The 20,997-nt window shown below is 46.4% G+C and overlaps 1 protein-coding gene across 3 annotated transcripts in view; it reads right to left on the bottom strand.

Moving 5' to 3' along the window:
- Positions 1 to 20,997, bottom strand: part of DBF4B (DBF4 zinc finger B) — a 57,269-nt gene that overhangs the window by 8,142 nt on the left and 28,130 nt on the right. For all 3 annotated transcript variants that reach the window (XM_042914869.1, XM_042914868.1, XM_042914867.1), the window contains 7 exons: positions 12,867 to 13,021; positions 9,414 to 9,599; positions 8,746 to 8,796; positions 7,889 to 7,976; positions 5,428 to 5,504; positions 3,731 to 3,764; positions 2,325 to 2,370 (listed from right to left, as the gene is read on the bottom strand). In XM_042914869.1, coding sequence (XP_042770803.1) covers positions 2,325 to 2,370; positions 3,731 to 3,764; positions 5,428 to 5,504; positions 7,889 to 7,976; positions 8,746 to 8,796; positions 9,414 to 9,599; positions 12,867 to 12,980 — 596 coding nt within the window. In that variant the 5' untranslated portion in view covers positions 12,981 to 13,021. The remainder of the gene's footprint in view (positions 1 to 2,324; positions 2,371 to 3,730; positions 3,765 to 5,427; positions 5,505 to 7,888; positions 7,977 to 8,745; positions 8,797 to 9,413; positions 9,600 to 12,866; positions 13,022 to 20,997) is intronic.

The raw sequence follows: 20,997 nt of genomic DNA, 5'->3' as shown, positions 1-20,997 counted from the left end.
TACCTCGCTGCCTCATCTGAGCTGATGGGAACAAGTGGTTCTTAGCCCATTTTTACAGAAGAGGAAATGGAGCCCAAAAGGTTCTGTGACTTGCCCAAGGGCTCACGACTGGTGAGTGGTCAAGACTAGGCAACAGGGCATGTCTCCCAACTAGTGATCTATCTCTCTACTTTGCTTCCTGACCCTGAACCACCTTTAAGGGGGTGCCTGGCTCAGTCAGTGGCGCATGCGACTCTTGATCTTGGGGTTGGGAGTTTGAGCCCCACATTGGGTGTGGAGATTATTTAAAAATAAAGTATTTAAAAAATAAATAAAACAAACCATGTTTGAGGACTCTAGCCTGACAGACCTAAATGGAGGAAGGTTTAAACCAGAACAGTGATTTTCCTATTCCAAGAAGAGGAACATTTTTGCTCTGGGCTGCTCCTTTGTACCACCCGAGTGGAGGTATTCTGAATGGGAAAGAGAAGCACAGTGAAGGTTCTGGGTAGTCAGATCTATACTGAGTTGTTTTGGTGGTTTGCCTAAAGTTGCTCATGTTCCAGAAACTTTCAGAACCAGATCTGGGGATCTGTGGATACTCAGCAAAGCCTGCTCATAGAACTGCCAGGCTTGGAAACCATGTTTGGTTGAAACAGTGGGCACTCCAGGAGAGAATGCAGGCCATGGGTTCCCCGGGCGGGGCATGGTGGGAGCCCTGTGGCCCACAGGGTCTTCTTGGATCCTTAAGAAGAAGGAGGTGCACTTCACCACCCCAGTACCCCTCTTTCTTCCTCCTCAATGTTTTGTTTCTGGTTAGAAGGTTGCATAGTTGAGGTGGGTGAAGCTACAAGGCTTCAGAAGAGCACATAAACAGAACCACGAGAAACCTCATCTTCACTCCTGCCTGTGATGCCAGGAGCACACAAACACGTGGACACCACTCCAGTAAGTGACGTCGCCTGTGCCACGTGCAGCGAGACGCTGAGGCACTGGTGGCATCTCTTATGCTGCTGTGTATGAGTCATCGCTACTTGTATTTAACTGGTAGTGAAGGGGCTGAGTTTGGGAAGTACCCCCCCGCCACTGGAACTGAAGGAGAGAGCACCTCATTACCTTTCTGTGTTCCCTCCGCTAATTTTTGGGTCACCAAAGCCAATTCTGTACTGTGGTCAGGTACTGAGAAGGAAATCTAGGTCCAGCTGGAGGGTAGACAGGCTTGCCAGGCTCCCAGCACCGGGTCTTTTAGCTGCCCTGCCTGAGGCTTAGGGACCCAGAAAGCTCTGGTCCTGGGAGTCTCTGCTAGGTTCACATGAACTTTTTCTTTAAAAATCAAAAAACAAAAAATCTTTAGGGGCACCTGGGTGGCTCAGTTGGGTTAAGTGTCCAACTTTGACTCAGGTCATGATCCTATGGTTCGTGGGTTCGAGGCTCAAATTGGGCTTTGTGCTGACAGCTCAGAGCTTGGAGCCTGCTTTGGATTCTGTGTCTCCCTCTCCCTAAGAAAAACCTCTGAGATAATTATAGATTCGCAGGTTTTTGATCTAGTGCTTATCGAAGAGTCAGTAATAACCAAGGTGACTAACAGCTCATAGATTATAACCAATGTGACCCTCCTGCTCTAGGTAAGAAGGGGCCATACTGGTGGACATTTAGGGCTGAGTGAAAAGGACACCAGGCAGGACATCTGGATTCTGGCCTTGGGCTAAGATTCATTGGCAAAATGGCCGTATACAAGTCCCTTAATGTCTCTGACCTTGATTTCCCCACTAGGAAGAGGGTAGAGTCTCCTCATGCCAGTCTTTCTCCTCATGAGAGAGCAGGTGTCAGAAAAGGGTTTTGCACAGCCAACCAGAAAGGCTTCCAGTACAGGGTGGTTTGACAAGGGAGTCTCCAACACCACCCCAAGAGCCCTGGCTTTGGCCACGAGGACCATACTGGCACTGTCCTGGGCCAGCAACAATTCGGTATTAAGCATCAGTGTATGCCCACAGGGAAACGAGGAGCAGTAATGAGCCTGGATGGGACATCATGTGCTCATAAAAGCAGAGCATTAGAAAGAGGTAATTCACACACAGGGTCACTAACCTCTGACTCATGACCAAGAGGAGTGCCACCTGTGCAATGCCACCTTCAGAGGCTCCTCCTGGTCTGTGGGAGACTTCTCCATGACAGGGGGAGAAAGCGGTTTCTGGGGAAGACGAAGGTGCAGGGCTGAGGGGCTCCATGACCCCCACGTCAGCTTGGGGCCCCTGAGCACCTCTCCTCTGTGCGGGCCTGGTGGGTCTGAGGGGAGGGAAAGGGGAGAGGCCCCCCCACCCCCCCCGCCAACCACCACCACTTGCCTGCTCTCATCTTCAATTTTGAGGAATGGTGCCTTCAGTCTGGCCACTGGAAAGAAAAAGCGCACACGTCAGCCATCTGTGGGCTCCGATGCAGGGCCCACACCACACACACACAGGAAACGCCAGAGAGGTAAGGCTCTGCCAAGGTTTAAGAGTTGCTCAGAGCGGGAGCCTACGCCACCCCGAGGCACACCTTTCCATTTGGCTGAGGCAGGACACCCATTCCCATCTCCTCCGGCCTCTACCCTGGGAGAGAGAATTCCCTCACTGGGGAGAGGCCGCAGGGTGCCCCGAGCCCCAGCTGGTTTCTGCTTAAAGCCCTGGGTCCTTCCCTGACCTTTCCTCTTGGGAGTCTCAGAATCCTGAGGGGCCTGAGAACACTCCCAGGCAGAACACTCCAGGAGGATCCTGGGTTTTCTGGGGGAAAGCAGGGAGGAAGAGAGCTAAAGAGTGTTTAGGGATCACAGCAGAGGGCAGTAAAAAAAAAATGTATCAAGGGTGAAATCTCGTTCCTGAATGAACAGGGCAAAGGGGTGCTGGGAAGACAAATTTGCTCAGTTAATCAGGAGATTCATCCTCTACTAGCTAATTATTCACACAGTTTCTAAAACCTCTTAGGTATTAAGAACCACCTCTACTTCCCACAGTGACCAAAGCCCTGTCAGAGATAACAGCCCCAGACCCCATCCAGAGGCTGGCGCCTCCCAGCTCGCAGACCCACTCCAGGCTCCACCAGCGCCCAAGCAAAAAGCAGCCTCACTCCTCACATGGCAGCAGCTCCCATTAATTACTTTTTGGGGGCGATTTCTTGTCTTTCTAATTAACTCAGACAGTGATTAAAATCAATTCCCCCACAGATTTCCTTGAATTTTGAACATGAGAGGTGCCAAGTGACTTTTCTTAGCTCCTGCTTGTGCACGAATAAATGCCACTTAAAGAGCATCTTTGGGAGAAACATCCAGGGGGAGAAACTCTCTTGCGGTCCAAGAGGGGCTGGGAGCCGGGCTGTCAATCTGCCTGTTTGTCAATTTCAGGGAGTTTGGCATTTGGGAAAGTGGTAGGCAGCTGTCAAACTGCCCACCCCAAACTGCTCTTGAATCAGAAGGAAAAGGAAGCCGAACTTCAGTTAATGCCCAGAGCAGGCAGGGGATGTAGGAGCCAGAGCGGCCGCGTGGGGTCTTGGCGCCAAGGAAAAGCCCCGGCTGGGCAGCCCTGGACTTGCTCACGGATACCCCTCTCTTGCCCTCCTGTCTGCAAAGCTCAGGCCCTGGAAACACAACAGGGCAACACAACCTGGACTCGCTTCCTGCCGCAGAAAAGTGAGCAGATGCTGCCACAGAGGGAGCCGTGGGGAAGCGTTTAGGAGGGAGGGACTGCAATTAGATGAGGAAAGCTACCACACTGACCTTTCCGCGTTCTTGACTCTGCTGGACGCGTTCCCTAAATGGAAAGGGAAAATAGGTTAAGGATGCGAGGGAGCTAGAGGGTCGAGGAAGAGGGCCCGGTGAGGCGAGTCGCTGTGAGTCTGCCCCACTTTGCTTCCTGCTATGGGCTGGGCCCTGAGCGGAGCCAACTTTGACAGGACGGCTCCCTCTGCCTCCCCAGGGACATGAGGAGCGGTGAGTGCGGTGTGTGCATCTCAGTGGCAGCTGACTTTGTGGAGGAAATGCAGGACAGTGAAGAGCAAGAGCCACAGAAGCCCCAGGCCTGGGCACCAAGTGGAGCTGTGCCACCCGGGGTGTGACAAGCACCTCCCTACCTGGCCGATGTGGCACAAATGCAAAGAAAGTAGGTAATAGACTGATGCAGAGCAGGTGCTCACTAAATGGCAGCTTGCATTTCCTAGGCACTGCTGGCATCCCAGATCAGCTTACAGGACAAGTGTAAAGAGACTGCCTCTTGCCTTCCTGTGCCCTGTCTTGTGTATTAGGACTCTCTTGGTCAAGACCAACGTTTAGGCCAAGGTCAAACTAATATTACAAATTAAATGGAAAAATGTAAGAAATCAGGTAGAATTGGGGTGGGGGCGGGCAGGAGAGATCTAGTGGGTCCATGACTGTCTGTGCCTCTGGGCCCAGTGAGATTAGGATTCTCTAGCCCACACCTCCAGGGCAAACATGACCCAAAGCAGCTTCCATATTTCCTCAAACATCAGCAGACTGCACCCAGAACTCACTCTGGAAGATCCCTAAGTATCTACAAAATAGATTATTAAGTGAACAAAGCAAAGTAAAAATACTGTGCATTTGCATAAAGGGGGGGGGGGGACTTTGACATATCTGTTTGTACATGCACGGATCCTGGAAGGAAACCTGAAAAACTGTTTGCACTGTTTATCTCAGGGAGGGAGCTTGGTGGCTGGGGAAGAGAAGTCGCAGGGGAGAGAGACTCATTGCATAACCTTTTGAATTGTGAACAATGAAAATCTATTTAATAGCAGCAGCAAAACCCCGAAGACTCCCAGACCAGAGGGTGTGGAGCGAGGGGAGCTGAGGCAGAGGTTCCATCTGGTATGGCTGTGGTCTACTACCACTGTTGGTCCTATTCCTGGGTGCCAGGCCCTGGGTGAACCTGCAAGGCTTAATCCTTTCTCAGATTTAGGCTGGATGAAGACACCATGACTTTAAAAATCAGCCTGGGTTTTGGTGTGTGGTACACATAGTTCCAACTCCAGCAAAGGAAGGAAAAGCCAAATAAGAATTTGGAAGGTGACAGCTATTTCAAACCACAACATCCCCTGCCCCCACCCATGCAATCTGCAGGCTCATCCCTGGCCAAGAGCTGTCCCCGGAACAGCAGCCTGGCCAGCAGGCCATGATCATTTATGTTTTATCTAGGCCAGGACTACCCACAGGCAGTCCCCGGCCTAGGCCACGGTGAATGCCTCAGTATACCACGGGAGATCTGTAGGTAACACAGGGAAGAGGGAACAGGGCAATGGGGGGCTGTGGACATCAGGGGTGTGCTGAGAGGCTGCACTTCTTGTACATGATCCAGGATGGCCAAGAACACACGGCTGCACGGGGCACTGATTTACCAAAGTTGTCACAGACTCACTGTTTACAAACCATCTATTTCCTTTCAGTTCAGCAGGACGACTTACCTCTGGCTTCTTCTTTGGCCCCTGTTTCTTCACACGCAAGGCGTCAAGAGACAGCTGTTGCACGTGCATCATCATTTCTGTGGAAGAAACAGAGGGCTGTGGCCAGACTGCCACTCATCTCCCCAGCGTGGCCCCTTCCTGGGGCCAGGGGCTATACTTTTCACTGGCCTGGCCCACTGGATCACACCAGCCTTGCCTGCCACCTTCTGGCTATGTGTCACCTCTGCACCTGCCAATAATAAAAGAAAGGGCTGGGTCCTCTATCCTGGGAAAAGTACCTAAGCTGGCCCCACTCTGTTTTGTAGTACTGAACACAACTCTTGAACAGGAGGTGCCTTATGGCTCACAAGGGCTTTAATGTACCACTGAAGAGCTGCTTCCATTGGGGGGAGACCAGTCATGTGACTTACTCAGATGTAGCTGTATATGGCAGACCCAGCAGGAGCTTCCCTAACACACTGGAAGGCAGGAAATTAGGCGTCAGAAATGGCTGATTTTCTAGTGACAATGGAGCCCCCCACATCCCAGACCAGGACCTTCCTGAGCAGTTTTCTATTGCCCTGGCAGATCTTGGGCTGGATCGGGTTCAGCCCCCTACAATGGATTAGAGAAAACCCTAGACTCAAGGTGGAGCTGCGTGTGAGAGTCAGTCACTGCCAGCCGATTCTTTTTTTTTTTTTTTAAGTTTATTTATTTGGGGGCACCTGGGTGGCTCAGTTGGTTAAGCATCCGACTCTTGTTTTCAGCTCAGGTCATGATCTCATGGTTCATGGGTTTGAGCCCCGCATCGGGCTCTATGCTGATAACATAGAGCCTGCTTGGGATTCTCTCTCTCCCAATCTCTCCTTGCCCCTCCCCCCTTCGTGCTATCTCAAAATAAATAAAAACTTAAAAAATAAAAAATAAAGTTTATTTATTGACACAGAGAGAGTCTGCACATGTTGTGTGTGCCAGCAAGCATGAGCAGGGGAGGTGGGGGAGAGGGAGAGGGAGAGGGAGAGGGAGAGGGAGAGGGAGGGAGAGGGAGGGAGAGGGATAGAGAGGGAGAGAGAAAGAGAGAGAGAGAGAGAGGGTGAGAGAGAGGGAGAGAGAGGAAGAGACAGAGAGAGAGAGAGAGAGAGAGAGAGAGAGAAAGAGAGAGAGAGAGAGAGAGTGTGATATGATCCCAAGCAGGCTCTGTGCTGTCAGCACAGAGCCCAACGTGCAGTGCTCGATCTCAGGAACCATGAGATGATGACCTGGGACGAGTTGCTTAACCAACTGAGCCACTCAAGTTGCCCCTAGGATAGCTATTCTAATGTAAATTTATTACAGCCTGCAAACAGGTGGTTACAGCGAGGAAACCCTACATAAATACGAAAAAAGTTTCTTTTTTTTTTTTTTAATTTTTTTTTAACGTTTATTTATTTTTGAGACAGAGAGAGACAGAGCATGAACGGGGGAGGGAGACACAGAATCTGAAACAGGCTCCAGGCTCTGAGCTGTCAGCACAGAGCCCGACGCGGGGCTCGAACTCACGGACCGCGAAATCATGACCTGAGCCGAAGTCGGCTGCTTAACCAACTGAGCCACCCAGACGCCCCACGAAAAAAGTTTAAGATTTTATTTAAAAAAAAATGTCTTTAGTTAAAATTTTGTATAAAAATAATTTTAAGAAATTAGAGGTTACACCAAATGTGGGCCTCGAACTCACACCCCCAAGATCAAAGAGTTGCATGCCCTACCCACAGAGCCAGAGAGGCTCCCCGAAAGCACATGAAATTTAGTCAGGTCAAACTAGGTTGGAATGTGGGCCACACCCCTCACTTCTTTTTATATAACTATTTTTTTTTTTAACGTTTATTTATTTTTTTGAAACAGAGAGAGACAGAGCATGAACGGGGGAGGGGCAGAGAGAGAGGGAGACACAGAATCTGAAACAGGCTCCAGGCTCCGAGCTGTTGGCACAGAGCCTGACGCGGGGCTCGAACTCACGGACCGTGAGATCATGACCTGAGCCGAAGTTGGACACTCAACCGACTGAGCCACCCAGGCGCCCCACACACCCCTCACTTCTGATGAAACTATGGGTAATTCACTTAACATCTAAGGCTCAATTACCTCATCTGTACAATGGACAAACGACTGCAGTGGGGACTGACTTGAGCTCACTCCTAGCACAGAGTCACAGCTGGTAAGTGGCTGTGGCTACCAGGAGGGTTTCCGGTTTGTGAAAAGGGTCATCACACCAGCTTGAGGAGAGCTGTAGGGCGTTCCACAAAGCAGCACCGTCCTAGGTGCTAGGACCGAGCACCTGCCAGGACTACTGCTGGTCTCCACACCCCCCACCGCTGTGGGGCCACATGATGAGTGGGTACATTCGGCTTTCAGCTAGCTCATACTGGCTGACATCCCTCTAAAAGCGGATGTTCCCAGTCAGTCACCAACACCCCTCTCCAGAAGCCCTGGGCAGAAACGGTACCGTCCACATGCAGGATCCTCACTCCCCAGGAGCGGGCACTGGTCAGGAGACTGTTGCTGCTCCCGCCACCTCCTCCGCTGCTGCTCCCCTGGGAAGACAAAGCAGTCAGGCAGGAGCAAGAGACTCCCCAAGGCCTGAGCGGCTCTGAGGCACCCCGTGAAGAGACGTTATGGGAGAGTCTACCCCAGTCCCCTGAAAGACCCTCTCCTCCACAAGCGCTGGCCACAGCGGGAGGCGCGGGCGGCTGCTCCAGGCACTTGTGACCAGGAAGCAGCACAGGCTTCCCAGAGAGCTGTCAGGAGGGCCTCTGGGAGGAAAGCTCTCACAATAAATACCGGCGACCGACCGACCGTCACCATCATCAAGCAGGAAGCTGTGCTGGCCTCAGTCCGTTCCTGCCCTGCTGCCCCAGGACGGCACACGGCCTTCCCCTGCCACAGCCTGCGCTCCCTTCTCGATGCCACTTTACCCACTGTGCTCCCGAGATCACCTGAACTCCTCCCCCCGCTGCTTCACTTTCACGGCCCTGGGTCCCACAAAAGGGATAAACTGCTAAAAGATGCACAAAGTCCAGCTTATGTGCAGCGTGGCATCCCCTCCGAGGTGCTCGTGCTAGGCTCTGGTGTTGGAAGGATTAGCGAGTCAAATCTGGGCTCTACCACCGCCACCCTGGGCGACCCTGGACAAATCACTGAACTTCTCTGAGCTCTACTTCCTCATTTGGAAGAAGAAAAGAAGGACGGTACGTCTCACAGGTTGTGCGTTCTGTGTCAGTACTTCAGAAGCCCCTCCTAAGAAAGGTTAGATCCTCCCCTGTGCCAGAGACGGCCACCTGCAGCCCGCCCCCCTCCGCTCACCTGGTTTCTGATGGCTTTCTGCAGTAGCTCCTTCCCTCTGCTCAAAGGCACCTGACAGGAAGAGAAGGGCAATGAGGTACGCTGTGCAGCCCACCTGTGCACAAACAGATGTTCACACAGGTGCTGGTGAGGGCTTGGGAGTCATGTGTCTTGGAAAGCTGGGAGCATTGACAGCTGAGGAACAGCAGAAACAGAAGCCTAGAGAACCTTTTGGAGGTAAAGGTAAAGCCACACACAGTCCCGGGTCACCCACAGGTAGCCGCAGCTTGGACCCAGGTGGAGAAGCGCATTCTGAATTTACCCAAGGCCAGAGTGTCACCAGTACTCTCAGACCTCTCTTTACGAGTCTCCATACCCCCAGCAGACAGGTCTGGGCCAATTTCAACACACCCTCTCTGGTTTACAGAGGACCTTCCTATTGTTTTTGACCCTCTGACTCTGAAGTCCCTTAAAAAGTGAAATGTATCACAGAAGGGACAGCGTGGGGATAACCAGTTGAGAAGGTTTTTCGATCTAGAGCTATGATAAAATATTTTCAGTCTCTGAATTCAAATGAGAGGTTAAATTAATCCAGATGGAACTAAAGCCAGAGACCGCCCACAACGGCTCACCGAGGCCTATTTCCGTTGCTCAGAAAACACACCTTTCCTACCTGACGAGGTTCTTACCGAGTCTGTGGGTTTCTGTGGAGGCCGGGGGTGGCCGCACTTCGGATGGGCCGTGGACGGTGTCTGCACCCTGACCTCGCTGGGACTGGGGCAGCCTCTGTGGCCTGTCGCACTGCTCTCTGCCTTCACTTCCCTGCGGCTGGACACGATGTAACTTACTTCTTTGCTCAGAAAACCCTCAATTACCTGAAACCAGATCACAGAGGTGGCTGAAAACCAGAAGGCAGATGTAGAATTATCGATTCTGAGAGGTTGGGGAAGGAAATCTTGGCTGCCAGAAGTTTCAGAATCAATGTCCTTAAATAGACCAAGTGCAGTTTTGTACCGAGCCCTCAAGAAGACATCATCCTGAAACATAATAGGGTTTATATATATAATACAGGTTTTGTCTCCAGAACTGCTGCTCCTGACCCAGCAGCAGAAGGCCACAGGCTCTGTGGTTTGACCAGATTGAGTCTGCACAGAGAAAGAGCACACTGGCGGGGCCCAACAGGATTAAAAGTAGCTGGTTAAGCCATGGCATTCCTGTGAAGATACTCGGGGGCATCCAGACACCGCGCCTGTGATCCTGACCACACTACCAAAAATAGGAACAAAAACATGAAACAAGACAAGAGTTTGGCTGCTACTGAGCTGCACAGGTATCCGCTCATCCTACCTGTAAGCTCCTCGTTGGCACTGAGAGGGTCTGACTCATCTTTGTATCCCAAGGGCCCAACACAGTGCCTGAAGCACAAGGACACTTAACTCATATTTGTGGGGAGAAGAAAAGATGGAAATAAGCAGTGGCGAGGTGGCTAATGCTTAGTGACCCACTCGCCAGGGAAAAATCCCTGCAACGAAGCATGTGCTGATTTCTGGGGGGTAAGAACTCCCACTATGGCTGATTGCAAGCTGCTGACATGATGTTACTGAACGTGGAACTGGAAAGAGATGCTAACAACTGGCTCCACCTCCAGCACACCACTAAAAGTCAGGATGAATGATGGCCCTCTCTGAAGGGTGGACTGGATGAGAAACTTAGCACTGAGCTTAAAACAAAACAAAACAAAACAAAAAAACCAACAACTGTTTAAGTCCCTCAAAAAGCTAAACACGGTCTACCAACGTCTACCACAGCAATTCTGCTTCTAGGAACGCCCCCCAAAGAACTGGAAACAAGGACTTGAACAGATACTTGTACATCCTTGCTCACCGCAGCATTATTTACAAGAGCTAAAAAATGCAAATAACTCAAGTGACCAACAGGTGATAGACAAAATGTGATGTGTACATACAACAAAATATTGCTCAGTCATGACATGAAGTGAAGATACACGCTACAACATGGATGAGCCTGGAAAAGATTACGCTAAGTGAAAGGCGGCAGACACAAAAGAACGACTATCTGTGAGTCCACGGACAGGTCTCTAGAATAGGCAAATTAACAGAGACAGACGGTGGATTGGACAGGGGTTGCAGAAAAGGGAAGTGGGAAGTTCTTGCTTACTGGTTACAGAGTGTCTGTCTGGGGTGATAAAAGTTGTGGAAACAGTGGTTACGGCGGCCCAGCTGCGTGAATGTAATTAATGCTGAAAACTGTACATTTACAAAGGCTTAAAATGGCACATCTTATGTTGTGTACGTTTTATCACAAAAAGAATCTTTAAAGTTATGGCTTGAATGAGAGTACCTATGTTCTGTAATATGGCAAAAACAAATGGTGGGGGGGGGGGGGGGGAGGAGGACAATGACTGTCCTATATAAACGCGGCCGACGGTTCGATGGCTGCATGTGGCTCCCACTCCAGTCTGCCTACTCTTCTGCAATGTGACGGCTATTCCTATCAGGAGGCAGAGCCCCCTCTTCCATCGCCTTCAATCAGACTCCTCTGGAACAATACAATGTAGTGAAACGTGTTCCAGAGCCTGCGTCTCAAGAGGTCGTGTAGCTTCTCCCTTCACCTTCTTAGAAAGCTACCATGAGACCGCCATGTCAACAGGCTGGTCTAGCTTACTGTATACACGTAAGTGTGTACTTATATACTATATATACTGTATATACTGTATACGTATGATGTTACGCGTATATACAACATATGCAAGAAGCCTCTCAAACGACACCTGAGAAGCCATAGAGAGGCAGCCAGCACCAACTCCCAGATGTGTGAGGTCAACTCCATCCTTCCAGCCAAGCTGACCCTCCACCCAAATGCAGCTGTAGGCGGGAGCCTTGATGAAACCAGCAGAGAAACCACCCAGCTGCTCCACAGAGTAGTAAGAAATAACTTGTTTTACGCCCCAGTTCTGGGGTGGTTTTTTCACATAGCACAGGCTAAATGATAGAAGAGACTAAAAGTTCAAAAGGTAATTTGGGGCCAGTTTGGGTGTTTAATCAACACTTGGTACGTTCCCCATTGCCAAGCCTCTATATTCCTGAGCTTCTGTTCATTTGACAGAAAAGAGCCTCTGCATTCCAAGCTTATTCAAGTCATTTCCCTAGTTGCCCGCCCCTTTGGAGCCGAGCACTATCATCCTATTTTCGAAATTCGAGAGTTCCCCATGTCAACCCCTTACTAAAAGTGCCACGCGGCACACACATGGCTTAAAAATATTTTAAAGGACTCAAATACAGCAAATGCTTCTTACGGGAAGTTTTTTACCAGTGTTATATAAAAGAGTTAAAATTTAGAAATAATCTCAATGTCCACAGAGTAACCATTAGGTAAATTAATAATCCACTCAAAGAAATATATTCTCATTACAAATAACATGAGGGACAATAACGAGAGCAAAGTGCTAATGCTTTAAGGTTATGGGCAAAACGTTGGTAATCAAAAATGTATTCATGATCATATAGCTACACGGAAAATAAACATAAAAAAAAAAAAGAATAGAGACAGAAGTAGAGGAGTGGTTACCCAGGTTGGGTGTATTGAGGAGAAATGGGGAGTGACCGACAATGGGTATGGGTTTCTTTTTTGGGGTGATGAAAAGGTTCTAAAATTGTGTATTCACACAGCTTGCATATCTCTGTGAATACACCAAAAACCATTGAGTTGTATATTTTAAATGGGTGAACTGTATGGTATATGGATTACATCTCAAGAAAGCGGTGAAAAAAGGGGCACCTGGGTGCTAAACCTTCAACTCTTGATTTCAGCTCAAGACATGACCTCACAGTTCGTGAGTTCGAGCCCTGCATTGGGCTCCATGCTGACAGTGGGGAGCCTACTTGGGATTCTCTGTCTCCCTCTCTCTCCACCCTTCCACTGCTCGCTCTCTACCTCTCTCTCTCAAAATAAATAAATAGATATTAAGAAATAAAAATAATAATAAAATGAAGCTGTGAAAACTAAGAGTCCAGAAGCAAAGATATCAAATACCTAGAAGTCACAGATACAATCCCTCTCCAGCTCCTGCCCGATAACCCACAGAGGCACATGATATCACAAGTCACAAGCAGGTTACATACCCCACCCAGCTGCTGGATGGCCCCCGTCAAAAACTGGAGACTCTTGCCAGCAGGCAGATCCAGATAAAAGGACTTTCCAGAGAAGGGCTGCCTCCCGGCATCTGCAGAGCTCATCCGGCATTTTTCCAGACAACTGGAAACTTCCAGTTGAGCCCCTAGGAAAGAACAAAAGGGAACAAAGTGAGAAGCATGGGCTGAGAGTCACGCAAGCCGAACAACGCTCAACGACAGCCTCTGTGGTGTGCCCCCGCTAGACCCTGGGCACATAAAGATGAACCTGGGACTGGCGTTCGTTCCTACCTTCATGAAGCCCAGATGTGAAGGGATCAGAACCCTGGTACGTGGATGGCAGGAACCTAAAATGGTGCAGCCACTTGAGGAAATAGTTTGGCAGCTTCTCAAAATGCTAACCATAAAGTTAACATGCGACCCTGCAATCCCACTCTTGGGCATAAACCCAGGAGAAACGAAACTGTATGTCCAGATAAAAACATGTATAAGAATGTTCACAGTAGCATTATTCATTCAGCCAATAGGAAATAATTCAAGTGTAAATAAAATAATAAGCAAAATGTGGTGTATCCATTCAATGGAATATTATTGGGCCAATAAAAAAACAAAAAAACAAACAAAAAAAACCCGAGCCACTGACAAATGCTACAACCAGGATGAATCTCATACACATGCTAAGTCAGAAAAGCCAGATACAAAGACCACATATTATATGATTGCATTTATATGAAATGTTCAGAAAAGGAAAAGATACAGAAATAGAAATTGGATTAGTGGTTGCTTAAGACCGAGGGTGGGAATAAGAAGTGACTGAAAATGGGCATGAGGTTCTTTTTGGGGTAATGAAAATATTCTAAAATTAAATTGTATTAGATGTACAACTCTGTAAAGTAACTAAAAATCACTGAAAGCATACAACAAATGAATTTTATAGTGGGTAAGTTACACCTCAATAAAGCTAAAAAAAGAAAAAATCCAAAAAAACAAAAAACCCAACCCTTTGGTGAATATAATCTTGAGATTTGTGCATTTCTTTGTATATAAAAGAGAAAAACCTATAAATACATATGGAATTCTGATCAATGAAATGCATGCTATATTATTTAGAGAGAAAGGTACTGTCTACAAATCACTTGAAATGTATCAAAAATATAATGGATAGAAATCCATCATGATAGGGGCGCCTGGGTGGCTCAGTCGGTTGAGCATTGGGTTCAGCTCAGGTCATGATCTCATGATCTCATGATCTTGAGACCCACAACAGGTTCGATGCTGTCAGTGCAGAGCCTGCTTTGGATCATCTGTTCCCCTCTCTCTCAAAAATAAACATTAAAAGAAATCCATCATGATAAAATAAATATATTAAAATGTCAATGATAAAATCTAAATGGTGTGTATATGAATGCTCAACGTAAAAGTCTTTAGACTTTGTTGCAGGATTGAAAACTTTCATAAAAAAACCTTAACGCTTGAAGAGATAGGGGTGCCTGGGTGGCTCAGTCAGTTAAGCATCTGACTCTTGATCTCTGCTCAGGTCAAGATTTCATAGTTCGTGAGTTTGAGCCCCCATTGGGCTCTATGCTGATAGTGTGGAGCCTGCCTGGGATTCTCTCTCTCCCTCTCTCTCAAGGTATATAAATAAACTTTGAAAAAACTGGGTCATTGACTTGGCCGTTTAGAAAGTAAAAAATAGGGGCGCCTGGGTGGCTCAGTCGGTTAAGCGTCTGACTTCAGCTCAGGTCATGATCTCGCGGTTTGCGATTTCGAGCCCGCATCGGGGTCTGTGCTGAGATCTTGAAGCCTGGAGCCTACTTCTGATTCTGTGTCTCCCTCTCTCTCTGCCCCTCCCCCGCTTATGCTTTGTCTCTCAAAAATGAACAAATGTAAAAAAAAAAAAAATTAGAAAGTAAAAAATAAATAAATGAGGGGTTTGGAACAGATATTTTTATAAATCTCCTAAAACTCCTTGATTCCGTAAATTCCTGCATCGCTCCTTGCTACTGCCCAGTCAGACTCATTTGCACCTCCTCAGTGTCTTTCTTCTTCTGAGTTCCACATTACTTATTATCTTTCCTCTTAGTATTTTTCAGCTTCATATTCTTGTTTACTCCTTCAGGATGAACCCCTGGACTCCCCATCAGACTGGGAACTATTTAGGGAAGAGATGTTGACTTACATTTCAGCCTTATTCCCCCAAAACCAGAGCCTGCTTTCCCATCCTCAGCGGGCACCTGACCTTCAGGCACTTACCTTCTGGCCCCCTAAATCTCTCTCTTCCTGAAAGCCCTAGTTCAGAGACAGAAAATACTGGAAAGTCACCTTGACATTTCACAGAAGAGACCTTGTTGTGAGTCCCTGCTCTGCTTCTTACTAGCTGTGTAACTCTAGGCAAATCACAATCTCACTTAGTGTCTCTGAATCTCTATTTCTTCACTTCTGAAAGAGTGATAATAATTAGTACCCACACCCTTTGGACAGTCCATATGCAGTAAATCAAATATTGTAAATTGTGTCACATAATCGTACTGAGGGGATATTTAAATACTTAACAACATGGATGAATTATATAGAATATGAATCATACCTCAATAAAAAACTATCGTTAAACAATTTTTAGGGGTGCCTGGGTGTCTCAGTCAGTTAAGTGTCCGACTTCGGCTCTGGTCATGATTTTGCGATCTGTGGGTTCGAGCCCCTGCGTCAGGCTCTATGCTGACAGCTTAGAGCCTGGAGCCTGCTTCGGATTCTGTGTCTCCCTCTGTCTCTCCCCCTCCCTTGCTCACTCTCTTTCAAAAATAAATAAATGTTAAAAAAAATTTTTTTTTTAATTTGATATTTGTGGGGCACCTGGGTGGCTTTGTTGGTTAAGTGTCCAACTTTGGCTCAGGTCATGATCTCACGGCTCGGGAGCTTGGAGCCCCATCTCAAGCTCTCTGTTGTCATCTCAGAGCCCACTTCAGATCCTCTGCCTCCTTCTCTCTCTGCACCCCTCCTAAACTAGCACACACTCTCTCTCTCTAAAATAAACATTAAAAAAAATAATAGAGGGGCGCCTGGGTGGCTCAGTCTGTTAAGCGTCCGGCTTTGCCTCGGGTCATGATCTCACAGTTCGTGGGTTCAAGCCCAATGTCAGACTCTGTGCTGACAGTGAGGAGCTTGGAGCCTGTTTCAGACTCTGTGTCTCCCTCTCTCTTTGCCCTTTCCCGGCTCGCACTCACTCGCTCTCTCTCAAAAATAAATACTAAAAAAAAAAAAAAAAAAAAAAAAGTCCTCCAGAGTAATTTATTGCATTCACTTGATCATACACAGTGTAAACACAACACTGCATTTTACAGATCACCTTGACTGCTTTGCGTAGATGCCCTTTTTTTCTGAAGTTAATGTGAACTTTCTATTGTTAATTCAACAGTTCATGATTTTTTGGTAAAAGAATCAGAAAGGCTTTTATTTATTCAACTTTTGTGCTATAATCTGTTGGTCAATATTTATTATTAAACATTTCTGTGATACGCAATTTTAATTCTGGCAGTGAGTTTGGAAAGTTAGTTTAATTCTTACTGCCTGTGTTTTCTAAAATGACAAATATCTTCTAAATGTCTATTTGTTTTTAACATAATTTTATTTATGAAAAAAATTTTTAATGTTTTTAAATTTATTTTTGTGAGCGAGAGAGACAGAGGTGAGCAGGGCAGGGGCAGAGAGAGACAGAAGCACAGAATCTGAAGCAGGCTCCAGGCTCTGAGCCTGACACGGGGCTGGAACGTGTGAACTGCGAGATCATGACCTGAGCCAAAGTCGGCTGCTGAACCTACTGAGCCACCCGGGTGCCCCTATAATAATTTTATTTTATTTTTTTATTATTTTTTTCCCTAAAATAATTTTAAATAAAACACTCATGTCAATTTTTATTAGGTATATCATTCTTTTAAAATATTTGTTTTGAGCTACAAGAATAGGCATGCTTCAGTAAAGATCATTTATGATCAGAGTAAAAAAATAAATACATAAATAAACCTCAGTACTTGTATAGTTTCAAGATACTTACTATTAAAAGGTAAAATGGTAACTTATGTTTGAAGAAACCTTCCAGACACCACTTTAATCAAATGATCAAGTTAACGTGACCAGTGATGAGCCTTAGCCACTCATGTGCCTTCTGACACCACATCCTACAAAGGGCACAACATCACTTCTTTGTCAAAAATGCACAACCTAGATCCAACCACAGGGACATAGTGAACAAACTCAAATTGAGGGGTATTCTGTCCTTCTGAAGTACCAAGGTCATGAACAACAAATAAAGAAGACCTCCTCCCAAATAGAAGGGAGGCTAAGAAGATATGACAACTAAAAGCAGGGCGTGATTCTGGATTGGATCATAAACCAGAAAAAAAGATGCCGGGAAACAACTAGTAGAATCTGAATAAGATTTGTAGATTAACTAATATTTTATCAATATTATAATTTCCTGAGTTTTCAAATTGTACTATGGTTACATAAGATGTAAGTATTTGGGAGAAGCTGGGCTAGGAGTATACAGGAACCCCGTGTTTTTGAAATTTCTGTCTAAGTCTGAACTTTCTTCAAAGTGAAGAATGAACAGGGAAAAAACCAAACTCTAAATAGATGGGAGTTAATTCTTGTAACACAGTGTGACCTACTAGCTCAGGTGGAGGGACCCTTCCAGAAAGTATCGAGAGGAGATAAAGAAATAGACAACTGAAAAATTAAGAAATGGAGAGGACAGAAATAGAAGTGTAAGCCACATCACAGAGGGGCTGCAAAGGGAAAGAAAAAAAGAATGGAGAAGAAAATATTTGAAGAAGCAATGGTCTAGGCTTCTGAATAAATATGGAGGAGGAATATGAGAACTTTTGTTCTCTCCCTAAATCCTACTAAAAATGACCAAAAAAAAAAAAAAAAAAGGAATAAAAATGGACAAAGACACTGGCAAGAAGATGACAAGAGACAAGAGATGCCATTAAACTGTGGAAGCTGGAAAGCAGATGGATGAGTGGAAAACAGGCAGGAGACCAGAGAAAGTGGCATCTAAGGCCAACGAGAAGCAAGCTGGAGCCGAAAGGCCCTGAAACTGGAGGGACCAGAAGAGAATGCTGGAGTGAAATGGGGGGCTGAAAAGAGGTTATATAACCTGGAAGCTTTTCAAAGGAACAGCTAGATACCCAGAACCTTCCCCTACCCTGGCAGAAGACTACAGCAATGGTGGGGTGCCTAGATGGCTGTCAGTAGAGCTTGTGACTCGATCTCAGAGTCGTGAGTTCAAGCCTCACGTTGAACAAGGAATCCACTTATAAATAAATAAATAAATAGATAGATAGATAGATAAATAAATAAATACATCTACAGCAGTGGTTCTTCACTGAAGGAGATTTTGCCCCCAGGGGAAATTTGACAATGTCTGGAAATATTTTTGGTTGTTAGGGGGTATGCTTCTAGCCGATAGAAGCCAGGAATGCTGCTTAACATTGTATAAGGCACAGGACAACCCCTGCAAACAGAATTATCTCATCCTAAACGTCAATAATGCTGAGAATGAAAAACCCCTGGACTAGAGGCAACTGAGCACAGGTGAGAGCAGGGATAAAGTCCCAGTGAAAACACAGAAGATTAAGAGGATGTCCACATAATGAACGGTGAGACCTGTAGACCTCATCCCCTAATGAACTCCCAGAATGCGGACAACCACACTTATAACCCGCAATGTGATAGTAGTAGGAAGTGACCCCCTTGGAAGGTAGTTAGGTTTAGGTGAGATCGTGGGGTGTAGCTCCCCTAAGGGGACTGGTGTCCTTACAAGAAGAGAGACCAGAGCGCGCGCGCTCTCTCTCATCCATGAGGGCACAAAGAAGAGGTCATGTGAACCACATAGTGAGATGGTAGTCATGTGCAAGGCTAGAAGCGAGCCCTTACCAAGAACACAAATCTACTGGTATCTTGATCTTGGGACTACCAGCCTCTGGCAATATGAGAAATAAATGTGTTGAAGCCACGCAGTCTACCATGTTTTGTTATAGCAGCCTGAAATACAGGATATCCCCCAAGGGGTGTCTGGGTGGCTCAGTCGGTTAAGCATCTGGGCTCAGGTCATGATCTCATGGTTTGTGAGACTGAGCCCTGAAGTTGGGTTCTGTGCTGACAGTGCGGAGCTTGCTTGGGATCCTCTCTCTGCCCCTCCCCATGCTGGCACACTCTCTCTCTCTCAAAATAAATAAGTAAACATTAAAAAAAAAAAAAAAAAAAAAAAGGACAGGGGCACGTGGCTGGCTCAGTTAGTTACACGTCTGACTTCGCTCAGGTCATGATCTCATGGTTCGTGAGTTTGAGCTCCCCCCACATGGGGCTCTGTGCTGACAGCTCAGAGCCTGGAGCCTACTTCGGATTCTGTGTCCCCCTCTTTCTCTCTGCGCCTCCTCTGCTTGTGTACTCTCTCACGGTCTCAAAAATAAACTTAAAAAAAAAAAAAAAAAAAAGACACCCTCCCCCCCTAAAATTGCCAGGTTCCAGCATGATTACCTACAATGAAATCTACCAACTGATAACCCCCTTCCAATTGGCATTTCATTGCCTCACTTTTAAATATGAATGGGTAATCAAAGATCAGATATTTAAAGAAAGCTTCTAACAAGAAATCTAACTACCAAACAGAAAAAAGGCTTAGAGGAAATAGAGACAATACAGGAAAGCAGAAGAAACCTAAAAACAATACCCTATATATCCTCAGAGAGATAAAGGAATACATTGCGTTCCATAAACACATAGACAAGTATAAAAAAGGAAACACAAGAAAAACTTTTGGGGCGCCTGGGTGGCTCAGTTGGTTGAGTATCCAACTTCGGCTCAGGTCATGATCTCGTGGTCTGTGAGTTCGAGTCCCGCATCGGGGCTCTGTGATGACAGCTCAGAGCCTGGAGCCTGCTTCAGATTCTGTGTCTCCCTCTCTCTCTCTGCCCCTCCCCCACTCATGCTCTGTCTCTCTCTCTCTCTCTCTCTGTCAAAAATAAACATTTAAAAAAAAAGAAAAGAAAAACTTTTTAGAAATGTATAATATGAAAAAAAAAAAAAAAAAAGAAAGAAATGTTGCAGAACGAAAAGGAGTTTCCAGAATGAAAGTTTCCACCGAGTACCAGCTCCATGAATGGAAAAAGTCCCCCATCAGGGCACACTGTCAAGAAATTTCAGGACATTAAGGAGAAAGAGGAAAAAACAAAACAAAACAAAACAAAACCCCACAAAACACAGGATTTTGGCTTCATTTCAGGTAATACTGGAGACCAGTAATTTAAAAGCCTTCCTAATACAGGGGTTCAGTGGGTTAAGTGTGACTTGATTTCCACTTAGGTTATGATCTCACAGTTCCTGAGATCGAGTCCCGAGTTTGGCTCTGTATTGACAGTGAGTGTGCAGCCTGCTTGGGATTTTCTTTCTGCCCCTCCTCGCCACATGCTCTCTTTCTCTCTGTTAAAATAGATAAACATTAAAAACAAAACAAAAAAAAGCCTTTCTAATACAAAATATCTAAAAATACCAGTTAAAATATAAATACAAATCCCACCTAACTGCTAAATTCACAAAATCAATAAGTAAGATTCCACAAATGCCCCCAAATAATGAGAAAACTGAAAACCACAGTGGGGAAAGCCAATGCTGACTGCCCTGAGGGAGTTTGTGGGCTTAAAAGCAAAGGGTTTGGGACCGATGAGCCTGACACGCCCAGGAGATCAGGAGATAAGGTCTTGCACCTGCCTAGAGTGAGGAGTTAGAATTGAGAAATTCCACATGAATCTAGGAGAAAAGGTAAATCAGAAAATAATCCATCCACCAAGAGACCTTTTAAAAGGAATACTTTCTTAGCCTGGCTCTGCAAGAAAAATGTCTTCTCTGAGAATTCATAACCATAGGCCTCCCAAGAATTTGGAATTCAAATTCACATTACTTATGTGGTCTAAGAATCCACTACCATCACCATCAAACAGAGAAATTAACATAAAAAGTAATCCCAGCTCCTAACACCTTTGGCATACTTTCAAGTAACTAAATGCAAATCAATTCTAGAGGCACAGCTTAGCTCAGGGTTCCCAAAATTTCCTCATATAAAGCA

The sequence above is a fragment of the Panthera leo genome, chromosome E1 (assembly GCF_018350215.1).
Source record: "Panthera leo isolate Ple1 chromosome E1, P.leo_Ple1_pat1.1, whole genome shotgun sequence".
In the NCBI taxonomy this organism is placed as follows: Eukaryota; Metazoa; Chordata; class Mammalia; order Carnivora; family Felidae; genus Panthera; species Panthera leo.
Note: the sequence above shows the minus strand (reverse complement) of the source record. Positions and strands in the feature narration are given on the sequence as shown.